Source organism: Trichechus manatus, unplaced genomic scaffold (assembly GCF_000243295.1).
Source record: "Trichechus manatus latirostris isolate Lorelei unplaced genomic scaffold, TriManLat1.0 scaffold00006, whole genome shotgun sequence".
NCBI classification, from domain to species: Eukaryota; Metazoa; Chordata; class Mammalia; order Sirenia; family Trichechidae; genus Trichechus; species Trichechus manatus.
In genome coordinates, this window is record NW_004443942.1 from 35,043,317 (window position 1) to 35,058,927 (window position 15,611).

The 15,611-nt window shown below is 42.1% G+C and overlaps 1 protein-coding gene across 1 annotated transcript in view; it reads left to right on the forward strand.

Annotated features, from left to right (window-relative positions):
* The first annotated feature begins 4,303 nt into the window (after positions 1–4,303).
* LOC101359858 (very-long-chain 3-oxoacyl-CoA reductase) overlaps positions 4,304–15,611 on the forward strand; it is a 164,570-nt gene continuing 153,262 nt past the window's right edge. Inside the window, exon 1 of the mRNA XM_023738525.1 lies at positions 4,304–4,526. Within this exon, the coding sequence (XP_023594293.1) occupies positions 4,367–4,526 (160 nt within the window). The 5' untranslated portion in view covers positions 4,304–4,366. The remainder of the gene's footprint in view (positions 4,527–15,611) is intronic.

The window sequence follows — 15,611 nt, forward strand, 5'->3', positions numbered from 1 at the left end:
CCAGTAGCTTTCTTCTGGATTCTTTGGGTTTTTCTGTGTATACGATCATATCATATGTGAATAGGGATGGTTTTAGCTCTTCCTTACTAATTTGGATGCTCTTTATTTCTTTTTCTTGTCTTATTGCTCTAGCTAGGACCTTCAACACAATGTTGAATAAGAAGGATGATAGAGGGCCTTAAGCCCTATTCTTTACTTTGTTGTACTTTTTTGTATTTTTTATCATGTAATTAGTTGGATGTTTGTTTTTGCCACTAGACTATTTTCATTTATTTACTCATCATTCATTCATTTAACAGGTATTTATTGCATACCTACAAAATATTAGGCACTCTTAGATACTGAAGATACAATGGTGAACAAGTTTAAGGTCCCTGCCCTCATGAACTTACATTCTATTGGAAGATGGGCAAAAAAAAAAAAAAAAACACAAATAACCAGTTTGAAAGCCGTAAGTGCTATAAGGAAAACAAAGCCAAGTAAGAGGCTAAAGACTGACGGGGCAGAAGGGAGGAGACTACTCTGTGTATTTATATAGGATGGTTAGAAAAAAACTTTTTTAAAGGGGATGATATGTGAACAAAAACCCAAATAATATAAAGGAGCTGGCCTTGGGAAGATGGGGGTAAAAAAATAAACAGTTTATGAAGAACAGTAACAGCCTTAGAGTTTTGCTTAATTAATCTGATAAGAGATTGGAGAAAGAGTCAGGGGTGGGCAGGGAGAGTGTAAAAATGGTGTAGGGGTGGTGTCTGACTTCACCAGGTCGAAGGAGAATCAAGATCAACAGCCCAAGGCTGATTCTTCTGAGGCAGAGGTCAGACATGCCTCCTCTCTCCGCCTTCTTTACCAATTGTGACACCAACCGTCCCTCCTACAGCACTCTCTATTTCTCTGCTGAGTTCAATAATTGCTACACAGAACTCTCAGACAATACTCACGATTATGAGAGTTTGTTAGGGAAGTAACAGATTACAATTCAGGTTCAGGAATGCTCAAGATACTGTCTTCCATCAGGACAGCCTCTTCCCAGTCGTGCTCCCAGACATGCCTCTCTCTGGCCCTCTGCCTCTGCTCTGCTCAGGCAAGTGTTACAAAGCCCTTTTAGCCCTGCCAATAAGTTCCTAGGGGCACCCCACTCTGCCAGTAAGCCTTGGCCCAAAGGCCTGCAGCTTTATCACTCTGTGGGCTGGTGTAAAAATGGCATGGGGGTGGTGTCTGACTTCCTCTAACTTTACAGGGGAGAAGGAGAATCAGGATCAACAGCCCAAGGCTGATTCCTATGAGGCGAATGTCAGGCATGTCTCCTCCCTCCACCATCTTTACCAATTCTCACATCAACCATCCCTCCCACAGCACTCTGTACTTCTCTACTGCGTTCAATAATCCATTGCAATAGCCACACAGAACTCACAGACAACACTCAACAATTATGGGGTGTATTAGGGAAATAACATTTACAATTCAAGCTCAGGAACACTCAGGATACAGTTCTTCCATCAGGACAGCCTCCTCCCAGCGGTGCTTGCAGACATGCCTCTCCCTGGCCCTTGGCCTCTCTCTGCCCAAAGGCATTCAGTTTTCTCTCTCTGTGGGCTGGGAATCTTACCATGCCATCTGTCTCCTGCTTCTTGGTCTCTTCCCCTGCTTCTTGCTGCCTTTAGGCTTACAGCTCTTTCTCTCTGTGTCCTAGTTCCAGGAGCTTCTCAGTGCAGGGATTCCAAGTCTAAAGGACATGCTGGCTCCTGGCTATTCTTCCTTGGTGGTGGTGGAATCTTCTCTCTGCTCTGGAATTGGCTCTCTTTTAAGGCAAAACTGACCAATCCCCTTGGTGGGCCACAATTGCCTTATTTGCACAGTCCCACCCAATCACTTGAGTGGGAGTTACAAGACCATGGCTAGAAACTAGGCCACACAAAAGTGATCCATTGCACCACAGGGCACCACCTGGCTTTTCTAGCCAGGGTTCTTTCATACTTGGAGGATAACTTCCCCCTCCCAATCATTTTACCAGTCCAAAACAGTCATTAACAATTAGTCCTTCAGTAGGGCAAAATAGTCTTAAGGGTGATGTTACTCAGATAACAGCCATTTAGGTCTGCTGCAGGTGTCTACCTGATTTGGTCAGGTTCTCCAATATTTGTCTTGTCTTCACCCTTTCTGGCCTCTGATAAAATTTAATTGAGAGAAGATTATTCCCTTGCTCTGAGCCTTAGGAAGTACCAGCATAGGAAAACCTTTAAGAGATTTTAGGTTTGGCCACTGTACTTGAGTACAGCAGTGCCTCCCCCTTAGTCCACTCTTTCACACTTACACCTTTTACAATTAGTTTTTATAATCGTAATTAACTGTTAACAATCAATACTCACAAATGAATCATATAATTCTATCAGCATCTTCCCCTACCCTCTCTCCCCTAGATACATCAGGAAAAGAGGAATCTATTCAGTGAGGATCCTCCCTTGTCCCTCTCATGTTGAGTGTAAGCACACTCATGAAAGTGAGTAAGTCAGCCACTTCATGCCTTTATCTCTCCCCATTTTTGATAGCCAATGTTTAAATTGCCTGTCCCTATCAAACCAGTACTCTGAGGAGAAAAGTATGTTCCTTGGTCTTGAAGAATTTTCTGTTCCAGTTGGAACTTTGAACATCTGCATCCATAAGCAAAGTCCAATCCAGAGCAAGCCATCAAATTGCAGCAAGCTACACCAGCTCACGGCGTCAAACATCTGTCTCTTAATTTTGTCGAGTTCTGGTCAGCTCATCCCTAGCTATCCGAGCTAGGTCACAATGGGTAGCAGTCTTAGGCTCAAGAGTTCACAGATACCTCCTGGAACTTCAGACAGCCCCTTCACACTCTCTCATCCCTAGCCCCCTTGGGCTAGGTCAACAGGTTTCACCCATAAACTTAGGAGTACACACAACTTCCTTTACTTCTGACAAGCCAGCCCTTCCTCAATCTCTTTCTCATCCTTAGCCCCTGAGGGCTGGGTCAATGCTTACCAATGAAACATGTCAATCTCTGCACTGCTGCACTGAGAGAAAAGGCTCTTAAACTAAATATTATATAATTACGACTTTAGTTTTAAGCTTGTTGAACTGTTGGCCCTTTTATGACCCTTAAATTCCTTCCTTACAAAAAACTCTCAAGTCTTAAGTCAGCAGGCCCTACTGGCTAAGTTTTAGGTCCCTTATGTGAGCCCCAATCCATGCCAGCAAAGAACAACAAAAACTGTTGAAGAGAGGATGAGAGAGTTAAGTGTGAAGCACGTCATTGCACTACACAATTTCTTAACTTTGCTTTGTGGTCTTCCTCCTTTGGAACTTCTCTGAGGTAGTTCCCATGTACACCCTAGTGCCTCCTGGAAACTCAACTCTCCTCTCTCCATAAAAAAGGAAATTAATAATTATAAAAAAGTAAAATAAAAATCTCTATCGTCCTTTCCTGTCCAGTTAAAACACCGACTCGACTCCCTTCCCAGAAGTACTTAGTCAGCAAGCTGTGTTTCTATAGTATATTTTCATTCATCTTCTTCCATTATGTATTATAGTTATTTGACTCCATCGTTATCTGACGTGAACTCCAAAACGTTGGGCACTATGTGTTGTTTAATGCTTAGCGCGGGAGGGAGGCCTGGCATTTAGAAGGCCCTCAATAAGTGAATGTATTGGAATGATTGCGTGCTGTGGGGCAGGGATAGAAACAGGAGACTGCAGCCCTTTGTCCTGAAAAGTTTACGGAAACGACAGCAGTACACTTTAACAATGGCAAAGAAGTGTTTAATGAAGAGGTGAAAATAAAACCATGCCCGGAAGACTCCACGCTCACTTCGTACTACAATCTTCAGATTCAGCAGTGGCGTCTCGGATCCCATTCCCTCTTCAATCGCAGCTCAAACCAGGCTGGATCTGACTGGCCAACCCGAGCGCAGGCTTGCGCAGTCGTGAGGATCGCTGCAGCCAATGAGAGACTTGGGCGATTTGGTGGGGTGGGACGCAACACCCACTGGCCGAATCCTGGGGTGCTTGGGGACGCGGGTGGGCGGGGCTGAAGTTTGATTGGCAGGTGAGCGATTTGCCGCCTTAGAACGGTAACACCGCAGTCTGTGCGCGCGGTAGGGGGGCCGTGGGCGGGGGCTCTGGGTTCTGTTTATGAGTCAGCCAATGGCTGACAGGTTACCCGCAGAGGGGAGGCTAGATTACCAATGGCGGCACGGATATGGCTCTGTGGGCGGGGTTTGGGGGGGGCAAAAGCCCAGTAGGAGCAGCGCCTATTGGCGTCGTCTTCCTCGCCACGCCGCCGCGCCTCCTGGATTCATTCATCGTTTTTTTCATTCACGGAGGTAGTGAGGCCTAGTCGAGAGCCATGGAGAGCGTTGTCCCGGTCGCCAGCTTCTTCTACTGGGTGGGCGCGGGCACCGTGGCCTACCTGGCCCTGCGCATCTCGTACTATCTCTTCACGGCCTTTCGGGTCTGGGGGTTGGGTAACGAGACCGGGGTCGGACCGGGGCTCGGTGAATGGGCAGGTGAGTCGGATCCAGCGCTGCCTGCTCCGCGCTGCCGCCCCTTGCGGGGCTCCGGGCCGGGCCTGGCCTGGCCTGCGCTGACCAGTTCTGGGCCCTGCGTTTCGCTTGCCCTCCTCAGCTCTCGTTCCTGAAGCTCCTGCGTCGTACCTCTGCCTCCCTTAGCCATCTTCTGGCTTGCTTAGATCTGTAGAGTTTATGTTTTTAAATACTAAAGCGAGGCAAAATGTAACTGGCTCAACTCAAAGTCTAAAGTGCCACTTTGTGCGTGCGGGGGAAATCGGGCCTTAACTCCTTGGGACTTGAGCGCTTTAAGCCATGCCGGGTTCATGGCCCGGAGTCAGTCGCCTTGCTTTCTCCTCGGTCACAATCTACCCAACTTGGTTCGCTCCTTGTGAGCGTTTTTAAAATAAAGTTTTCTCTTGCCTTAAATACTGGCTCGGTGCTAAGGCTGAAAAAACATTCTGTTTGGGGGGATGAGGATAGGGAAAGAGGTGTAGGGACATGAAATTTCAGAAGTCTTTTTGCCCTTCGAAACCTTACCTTTCCAGTCAACTTGGATTCGTTGGATTCGGCCTAGTTCATGTAATTTACAAAGCGGTTTAAAAAATCCTCGCAAAACTGTTCAGGAGTCATAATGATAGTAGCAAGAACTGTTGCTTCTGTAAAAAAAAAAAAAAGGTAACTCTGTATGTTAAAATCAGAAATAGTTTTTGCAGAAGGTACATTTGTAGAAAAAAGTATTCCTACAAAGAGTAAGCCAAGCAAATGGATCTTGTTCTATCCAGCCGGAGGGTTTCAAAAATGGAAGACAAAGATCAAATTGGAACCCTTGGAAAACTTAACCTGCAGTGAAGTTTTGCACTGGCTTTTTTTCTAACCTGTTTTTTTCTTTCCTTTTGGCTTTTTTTTTTTTTTTTTTAACCAAGTGATTGCTTATGATTTGCTGTGATCATTCTTCGTTCTTTGATCTCATTTATTTATTTTGATGTTTTATAATTAAGTGTTCACTTCACCTAGCATTTTATTGAATTTTGGGATGGTTGGGGATTGCATTCAGACTACGTTTAAGTAAAATACAAGACTAATGTTACTCTATATTCTTTACTTTGTTCATTCAAAAACATTTAAACAGTTCAGGAAAAACGTAAGTTACATTTTGGGACCATAAAAAACAAACAAAAAAAACCCAAACCCGTTGCCGTGGAGTCGATTCCGACTCATAGCGACCCCTGCAGGACAGAGTAGAACTGTCCCGTAGGGCTTCCAAGGAGCGAACTGCCGACTTTTTGGTTAGCAGCAGCTCGTAACCACTACACCACCAGGGTTTCCACATTTTGGGACAGCAACATAAATATTAAGAGAAAACATCTCAAGTAGGAATGTATTTGTACCTGAGAACTCTTCCCATGATGTGAGGCCGTTATTAACACTTTCACAATCATTTATCTTTTGATAGTCTTTGAAAAAGAAAGTGAAGGGCTCAGGTTGATTATAATATGATTTCACAATTGACTTGCTAAAATTTTTTGGTTGCCAGCTTTGGGAAACTTGTTTGTGCACTTTTGCAACAGTTACACAAGATAATAATAGGGAATCTTATAACCCAAAAACCAAACCAGTTGCCACTGAGTTGGTTCTGACTCATAGCAACCCTATAGCAGGATGGAATTTCACAATTTGCAAACAGTTGCTAATGTTAATGTAACTTGTTAATATCTAAAATTGACTGTCCCCAAAACCCACTACCATTGAGTTGATTCGGACTCAGAGTGACCTATAGGACAGAGTAGAACTGCCCCATAGCATTTCCAAGGAGCAGCTGGTGGATTTGAACTGGCGACCTTTTGGTTAGCAGCTGAGTTCTAACCCATTGTGCCATAATAAGTCCTGGTCATCTATATATGAATTCTTCATAAAAGCCAAGTGATGTGACATTGTTATTTCATAAATAAGATTTGTATTGAAAAGATTTGGCCTCAGAGTAAGGATATTTGATAAATTAAGGAAATTGTTTATATAAGATTTATAAATAAAATTTGAACTAGAACACTGTGGTAACAGAGAAAATCATGTCTTAATTAAACTGAAATATTGTCAAGTTCAAATTATGCAGGACTGCTGGAAAATCTCTTTTTAAGTGCTTAAGCAGAAGAAGTGATCAAGTTGTTATTTGTTAACATTACTCATTTTGTGGCCTGGGTCTTAAAAGAATATACTTCCTTTATCTCTAAATTCAGAGAATCTTTGAAGAACAAAGAAAAGTAAGAGTAGCTCATCTTAAACAGGTTCTCTGTATCATTTGGAGTGAACTAAATAAGTTGAAAAACTAACAGAGATGACACTTGAATAACTAGGACTGATATGGTTAACAGTAGGTAGATAATTTGTTGAACCAAAGTTATGATCTTAGAATTAATTTTTCTATATAAATAGTACTAATAAGAGCCCCCTCTTCAGAATTGCCATCTTAAAGAGCATGTCTGTGTATTCCCGTGCAACCTTGAGTAAATGCTGGTAGGAGGCAGTATTAGGGAGGCATTGCCTTCTTTCTGAAACTAAGGTTCGTTTAACATCTTCCTTTCCATAACCAATTACATTCTAAATGTTCTAATGTGTGTCGAATTGATAGCATGTTTTTTTATTCTTGTTATTCTTAAGTCTCTTCATGTGAATATGTTTAATTTCTCTGGTTCAGGTTTTAGGATTTGAGGGATAAGGTCTGCGGTACCTCATTTTTTTTTTCCCCACATTAACTGGCACATTGATCAGATATAAACTCAAATAAACTTAAAAACAAAACATTGCAAAAAACCTGAAATACAGGTGTGATTTGCAGTTACTTTATATTGTAGATCACCCTTTGCCCATACTGTAACTTATCTCCTTTACCTCCTTATCAGAGGCTAGGTCATCTCTTCTCTCTAGTTCATTGTATTAACATTCCTCATTCCAGTGAATCATGCTACTTATCACTGGGCCCCTACCAGGTGGATTTAGCCAGTCTAGTAGCTAAGACTTTTTGGGGGTGGAGCTTCAGTAGTTTGAAGGTCATTGTAGCAAGTAATCAAAATAAGATTGCTAACAGAGGTGATCAGTTTGCATTAAGTGAAGGAGAGAACAGTCGTCGCTGTGGGACATGAAAAAAAACCTATTGCTGATGAGTCGATTCCGACTCATAGCGACCATATAGGACAAAGTACAACTTCCCAGTAGGGTTTCCAAGGAGCGCCTGGTGGATCTGAACTGCCAACCTTTTGGTTAGCAGCCATAGCACTTAACCATTATGCCATCATGGTTTCCCTGGGACAATAGTGAATGTAATCTGCAGGATTTGGTTTGAGCGTAGATATAGTTTGCATTTATTTGAGCAGTTTGTATCACTGGAGTTCTTAGTAAGATGACTGATACAGGAATAAGGTGGAGATGATACAAAGGCAAGGTAAACATACTTCCAAAGTCAAGATATACTGTTGGAGCGGCGACGATTGTCGGAGCGGCAAAGACAGTAGCCAAACACAACTCTTACAGAGAAGTGGGGCCAAGGAGGGTCTCTTCGAGAAGAAGACGACCCTGGCTTCAGTCTCAGGAGTTTATTTATAGTCAATACAGCAAGCAGTGAAGCAAATCACAGAACAATGGGCTTTGGGTGAATAACAATAAGTATTGGGCAAGGGAGAATGGGTTTCAGGTAAACAAGTCAATTAGTAAAGGAACAGTAGGTTTTGGGAAAACAAGTCGTGTAGGCCTGTGGGGAGCTGCAGTTATCAAAGGTGTAGCCATGTTTAAAGGGCATATGTCCCCACAAAGTACTATAACTTTGAACACAAAACAGCACTCGGAGCACTTATTTTTAGTTTTAATGGAGAGGCTATTGCTCCAGGCAGCAAAGAATAAAGGATCTACTAATCAATTAGTGAGTTAAATTTTTTTTAACAGCTTTATTGAGGTCTAATTCACATACCATGTGATTCACCCATGTAAAGTGTACAATTCAATATTTTTATTATATTCATGGGGTTGTGCAACCATCATCACAGTCTAATTTTAGAACATTTACATCTCCTTTAAAAGAAACTTCTAACCATTAGCTATAACCCCCCCGCCCCCCGTTACCGCCAAGGGCACCGAGACCCTCCTGACTCATTGGGTCCTTGTCTTTCTCTTGTAAGAATACACAGAGACAATTTTGGGGTTCAGCTCTAGCAGGTTTATTTTACTTGTGACAAGTTAAAGGAGTCAGCAATAGCTCATGCCTCTCCAAAAGACTGACTCCAAGGGGGAAGCAAGGCTAGGGTTTATATGGGTTTGTGGAGATAACAGAGCAATGACTATTTAGCGGGTTTCTTTGAAGGGGTGGGTACTTCTCGGAATGGTGGTGCATACTAATTAGGTTGTGAGCGCATCTGGAATCCAAGATGAAACCTGCTGATACTCAAGATGGAGTCCCCTCAGCAGCCCTTGGCATCACTTACAATGGGATATGGCACAGGCGCACTGATCTTCTGCACTACTTCGCCCTCTTGGGTGGGCCAAAACAGCAGTCACACTTTGTTCTTCTGCACATGTGGAGCCTGTAAGAATGGGGAAGGGACTAGAAGAACACTAAGGAGGAAATATTAATTCATGGGTTGTTCTAACCTTATTTTATGTTGACAGGATGTGGTTCCTGTTTACCCAACTTCTAGGTGGTAACCTTTTAACAGCTCTTTTATTCCGCCAGCACAATTAACCCTATCTGTCTCTCCCCGCCCACCTGCCAGCCCTAGGAAACCACTAATCTACTTGCAGTCTCTATAGATTTACCTACTCTGGATATTTCATATAAATGGAATCAGATAATATGTGGTCTTTTGTGACTAGCTTCTGTCCCTTAGCAAAGTGTATTCAAGGTTTATGCATGTTGTATCCTATATCAGTACTTCTTTTTTTATTGCTGAATAATATTCCATTGTATAGAGTGAGTTTAGATTTTACAGAGGGCCTTCTCTTCTTCATTTGCCCTCTGCACATCTACATTTGCAAACCGCTCAGATTTTGCAGCTTTGGGTACTGATGAAACTCATTAGGGTCTGTACTATTCCAAGGTTTTTCAAATCTGTAGACAATGAGGACTTAAAAAGGGGAAGTGGTGAGTGGATTCTCCTGTAGAAGAGCCATTTATCAAAACCAGGGCTTTGAACAGATTCCTTCTGGTTTGAACCCCTGCTGATAATTTGCATTTCTAACAAGTTCCCTGCTGAAAACTTGCATTTCTAACAAGTTCCCAGGAAGTTATACATAAGAATCACCTGGGGACCTTGTTGAAATGTAGATTCTAATTCAGTAGATCTGGGTGTGGAAATGCAAATTCTCATCAGGGTTTGAACCAGAATTAACCATTCTGAAGCCCTGAAAAACTAGCTTTGCTTAGCCAAGCTCCAGGAACAAAGTATTCTCAAAAGCACAGGTTTTCACATTGGATGACCTTATAAGATTGGTTTGGTTACGTCAATGGTTGAAGGCTACTTGAGTAACCAGGGTCCGTTGACATAGGTCCCTATTTTTAACTAGGTTTTGAGGTCTCACATGATTTGAAAAATTGTAGATGAAATGTTAATTATTTAAATTGGAAAACCCAGAAGAAAAATTAATAACTACCATTTACTGAATGCCTGTAGGGTGTCAGGCACTTGACATAGATTATCTTTAATCTCTCTTTGAGCTATGCTTCATTATCCTCAGTGTACATATGAGAAAATGGAGGTTTAGGTAAATTGTGTCACTTTATCTGTGGTTTCATAGCTTGTGAGTTGCAGAGTCAGGATTTGAAGCCAGCTTGTCCATTCTGCAACATCCCCACTCTGTGTGTGTTGGTGATTGACTTGTAGAATGGATGGATACTTGGGGGTGGATTCCTTTATACCCTAGGAAATTTATTGTTTTTTTGATCAAAGGCACAGTTTTGAATTGGCACATGGTTGGTATTTCTGGAAGCATTGCAGAATAGTTGATGAATTTTAGAATCAAGTAGTTTAGGATTTTCTTCAGTGTTGCATCCACAAATCTTGTTGGTTTGTGACAAAATATCGGAAAGTCATTGAGGTGCTTCACAAAGCAAAAGGTTTGACTGTCATCAGACTGGCTGGACCTCAATTCAAATACTGTATTTTGTGTTTATCACTCTGATGTTCTTGAGTGGAGTTAGTGAATCCCTGGAGTACTAGCTTGGTAAATGTAATGTGCTCCTTGTTGACATTCAGGAAATTCTAGTATTAGGGTGTGGATACCTGTTCTTGCTGGTGCGATAATGTTGATCACAGTAGACATTGCAAGAACAGTGTTTAAAATAAAGTGGGGCATGTAGAAGAGGGCAGAGAAGCAAACTTATCATAAAAGTTCTTGAAGATGTTTATTCAGTCAGCACTCCAGTTCCCAAAAGGTAGTCTGTGTGCCTAAACGGAACAAGAGCTCCAGATTGGAGCTAGCAGGGCAACCTTAAAGCTCTTGGGCCAGAGGCTGTGTCAGAAGAAGCAGATGTAGCTGGAGAATCCCACCTAAAAGCTTGTCTTGATCTTGGAGGAAAAACCAAAGAGGAAACTTTGCTGGGATTAGAAATTCAGCATCTGCACTCTGTGAGCTAGATTATCTTCTCTCCCACCAACCTCCATTGTTCTTCCCCACCCCTTAGTTTCTGTTCTTCCCCTTTCTGTGCAACACTAACTTTCCTGTTTAGTGGTCTAACCTGAGTCTTGGAGCCTCAAACCTAGATTTGAATATTGGTGGCCCAGTGGTTAAGAGCTACGGTAAGCTCCGGCTGCTAACCAAAAGGTCAGCAGTTCGAATCCACCAGCCGCTCCTTGGAAACCCTATGGGGCAGTTCTACTCTGTCCTGTAGGGTCGCTATGAGTTGGAATCAACTCGAAGGCAACGGCGCTCGCGCGCTGCTCACTAGCAGTGTTACATCGAGTAAGGTAGTAAATTCTTGAGCCTCACTTTCTTCATCTGCAGAATGGAAATAATACTGGTACCAAGCCATAGGATTGTTGTGAAGGGTAAATGAGAATACTTATTGTATGTAAAGCAGATAGTACAGTGCCTGGCACCTTAAGTGCTTAATAATTTATCGTTATTGTTGTTAATCGCTGTAATAGCATCATATGCTAATCACTTGAGCTAACTGCCAGGATAAGGCTTAGTAAGAAAAAGTTAATATCTGGATGACTGTGTATTCTAACCCTGGTGGTGTAGTGGTTAAGAGCTACGGCTATCAAAAGGTCGGCTTGAATCCACCAGGCACTCCTTGGAAATCCTAAGGGGCAGTTCTGCTCTGTCCTGTAGGGTCGCTGTGAGTCAGAAGTGACTCCGCAACGAGTTTGTTTTTTGTTTTTTTTTTGGTGTCTTCTAAAAACTGAAATTACTATTACTACTGCAGCTGAGAACATTGAGCTTCAAAACTTTTTTTTGGTTGGTTGAATTGGGAATAATTTATTTCTTTCAGTTTCAGAAAAATTTGTCGAAAGATTTAGATAATGAGATTTATAAGTTTAGAATACTTGGGTAAGTGGATTTGAATAGATCAATTCCAGTGCCATTAAATGCCATTTGTAGATAAGGATACTTTTTTTTTTTTTTAAATAGTAGGTCCTTTATTTTGTTTCCCCTCATCCTTAGTGAAAACAAAAATACAGCAATTCACATGCATGTCTTCTGGGACCGACTGAGATTAAGACTGGAGAGGCAGGGTGAGCAAAGCCTTCACTGTCTGTCCCTCCACCAAAAATACTATTGAGTGTCAACCATGGATCTTATATAGTCAAACTAAAACCAAACCCTTTGCCATCGAGTCGATTCCGACTCATAGTGACCCTGTAGGACAGAGTAGAACTGCCCCATAGGGTTTCCAAGGCTGTAGTCTTTATTAAAGTAGACTGCCACATTGTTCTCCCATCCAGCAGCTGGTGGGTTTGAACCGCTGACTTTTCAGTTAGCAACCCAGCGCTTAACCACTGCGCCACTAGGGTTCCTTTATAGTCAGATGACACTAGTCAAATGAACAAATTGCTGTAAGTGATGGAGAGAACGGGTACCTGGTTCTGTGATAGCTTATGAGGGACAGTCAGAGAGGACTTCCGTGGGGAAGTGATGACTGAGCTGAGGTCTGAATGGTGAGTTTGAGCTAGCCAGGTGAAGAGTAGCAGAAAATGCTGAAGGAAGAACATCCTCGACAGAGGGAACAGCAGGTGCTAAGTTCCTGAGGCAGAAAAGAGCAGGACCCTCAAGAAACAAAGCTTGAGTGACTGGAGTGAAGAAAAGACGGGCATGATGTGAGATGGAACTTGAAGAGCTGGAAAGAGGCCAGCAAGCAGGGTTGTTTAATCTTTACTTTAAGAACAATGGAAAGCAATTGAGAAGATTTTAAACAGAAGCGTGACAAAGCTGCTATGCAACTTTGAACAGGATTTCTTGTTTTTGTGACCTCCCAGAAGTTGTTGCTGGCCCTCTTTGAGAAAACATTACTGAAATAGAGCAATGGAGGTTTTTCAGATAATCTCAGTTAAAATTATTTGCCCACCCCCCCATTTTTAAAGTGAATTCATACTTTATGATAAGGGAGTCATCTTTTGTGCACTCCCTGGTTATTCTCAGAGACTCTTTCTCCCTGGGGGAAAAATCCAACCAATGAGGTATGAGAAGCTCTACTATTACCAGGGACTGAAGGATAGGGTTGTTGAATGACCCCTGAAACTGGGTTATTGCTTTCTCAAGGTAACTCCATAATACCATGGTGTGATAGCTGAGAAGTCTACCACAAATCCTTATCAGAGGGAATGCTTTGTTTTGTTTACTGATTTTGTCTGGTGTTATTTGCCTTGTCTCTAACTGTAAATTCCAGGGAGACTCCCCAGTTTCTGAAAAGTTATCTTTACCACAACCAAGTGAAGTTACTTATATTTAAATAAGCTAGTCATGGGGGGAGGGGGAAAAGACTAGAAAACTGAAGATTTTTAACAATTAGTGCATCTCAAGAGTATTACACTGGGAAATAGTATACCTAACAAAGGAGCCCTGGTAGCATAGCGGTTAAGAGTTTGGCTGCTAATCAAAAGGTCGGCAGTTCAAATCCACCAGCCGCTCCTTGGAAACCCTATGGGGCAGTTCTATTCTGTTCTATAGGGTCGCTATGAGTCGACTTGGTGGCAATGGGTTTTTTTTTTATTTTTTTATAGCTAACAAAAAGGGGATTGACTTTGGAGTCATTCGGGCAAGGGCCAACTTTGCTGCTTATTAAGTTATTTGACCTTGGGCAAAGATAGTTAACCTCTGAACATTCTTCATCTATTAAAGGGGGATGATATGCCTCAGGATTATTGTGACAATGAAATCAGATATAGGTGAGGGTCTATTGTAGTCTTTTGTGTATTTTTATGGATACGAAGGAACATATTTAAGAAAATCTTTTATTTGTACCAGTTACTCCTTTTTGATGAAAAGGGATTGTTGAAACTAAGAAATGATTGTAGTTCACTCAGCAGACATACTGTTGAAAATCTGAATTTACAAACAGATCAACTAGGAGGTGACTGGTGCTGTTGCTGAAGAATTCCTTGCTTTGTGGAAAGATTTACTAAGTGGTTCCTGTAAATATGGTTCCCCTTAGTGCATCTAAGAGATGATGGACTTAGAAAATTTTGGTTTTGAGCAACTTTTCAATAATGTTTGTAAAAACCTTAAAGTCATCTTTGATTTTTCTTTTACTCTCACCACACAGTCTCTCAAGAAATCCGGTTGACTCTAACTTCAAAATATGTCCAGAATCCAATCACTTCTGCCATTCTGGTATAAGCCACCAAAATCACCTGCCTTGATCATAATAACATCCTCCTGTCTGCCTGCTTCCACCTTGGCTCCCTTGTAGTCCATTTCCAACTCAGCAGCCAGAGTAGTCTTTGAAAAACTTAAAGTCAGGCCATGTGATCCTCTGCCTAGATCCCTCTAGTGGCTCTGCATCCCTCAGAGTAAAACTCAGAATTCACACAGTGGCCTGCCTACAAGGCTTTAAAACACCTGCCCCCTTTTACCTCTGACCTCATCTCTACCCACTTTTCCTCTTACTCTCTCCATTCTAGCCACACTCTCACCTCTTGCTGTTTCTTGAACAGGTTGGGACTTCCTTGGGGAGTTTGCCTTGGTTATTCCCCATTCCTGGAATGCTCCTTTCCCAGATATCCTCTGGCTAACTCTTCTTACCTCCTTCAAGTCTTTGCTCAAATATTACTTTCTCAATGCAACCTACTTTTCTACCTGTACACTCACAGTTCTCTCTCTCCCCCACCCCACTTCTGATCCCTGTTACCCTGGCCTACTTTTCCTTTTTGTCATAACACTTATCACCATCTTGCACACTATCACTTTGCTTATTTTATTTTAGATTTTTTTAAAATTGTACTTTAGATGAAGGTTTACAAAACAAATAGTTTCTCATTAAACAGTAAGTACACATATCGTTTTATGACATTGGTTAAGAACCCCATGACATGTCAACACTCTCCCTTCTCGACTTTGCAGGACTTTTTTTTTGGTAAAAATATACATAGCCAAAGTTACACCGTTTCAAAAGTTTCTGCATGTACAATTTAGTGACATCGATTACATTCTTCCAGTTGTGCCCCCTAGGCTTCCCATCAAACCTTTTGAGTTGCTGTTGTCAGTTTGATCTCACATAGATAATTCTTTTTTTGTACCTTAGATGTAGGTTTGCAGAACAAATAGTTTCTCATTAAACAGTTAGTACACATATTGCTCTTTGACAATGGTTAACAACCCCATGACATGTCAACACTATCCCTTCTCAACCTTGGGTTCCCTATCACCAGCTTTCCTGTCCCCTCCTGCCTTCTAGTCCTTGTCCTTGGACTGCTGTGCCTCATTAGTCCTGTTTTGTTTTATGAGGCTGTCCAATCCCCGGCTGAACGGTGAACTTAGGGAGGGCCTTCACCACGGAGCTAAAAGGTGTCCGGGGGCTATACTCTCAGGGTTTCTCCAGTCTGTCAGGCCAGTAAATCTGGTCTTTTTTTGTGAGTTAGAATTCTGTTCTACATCCTTTTC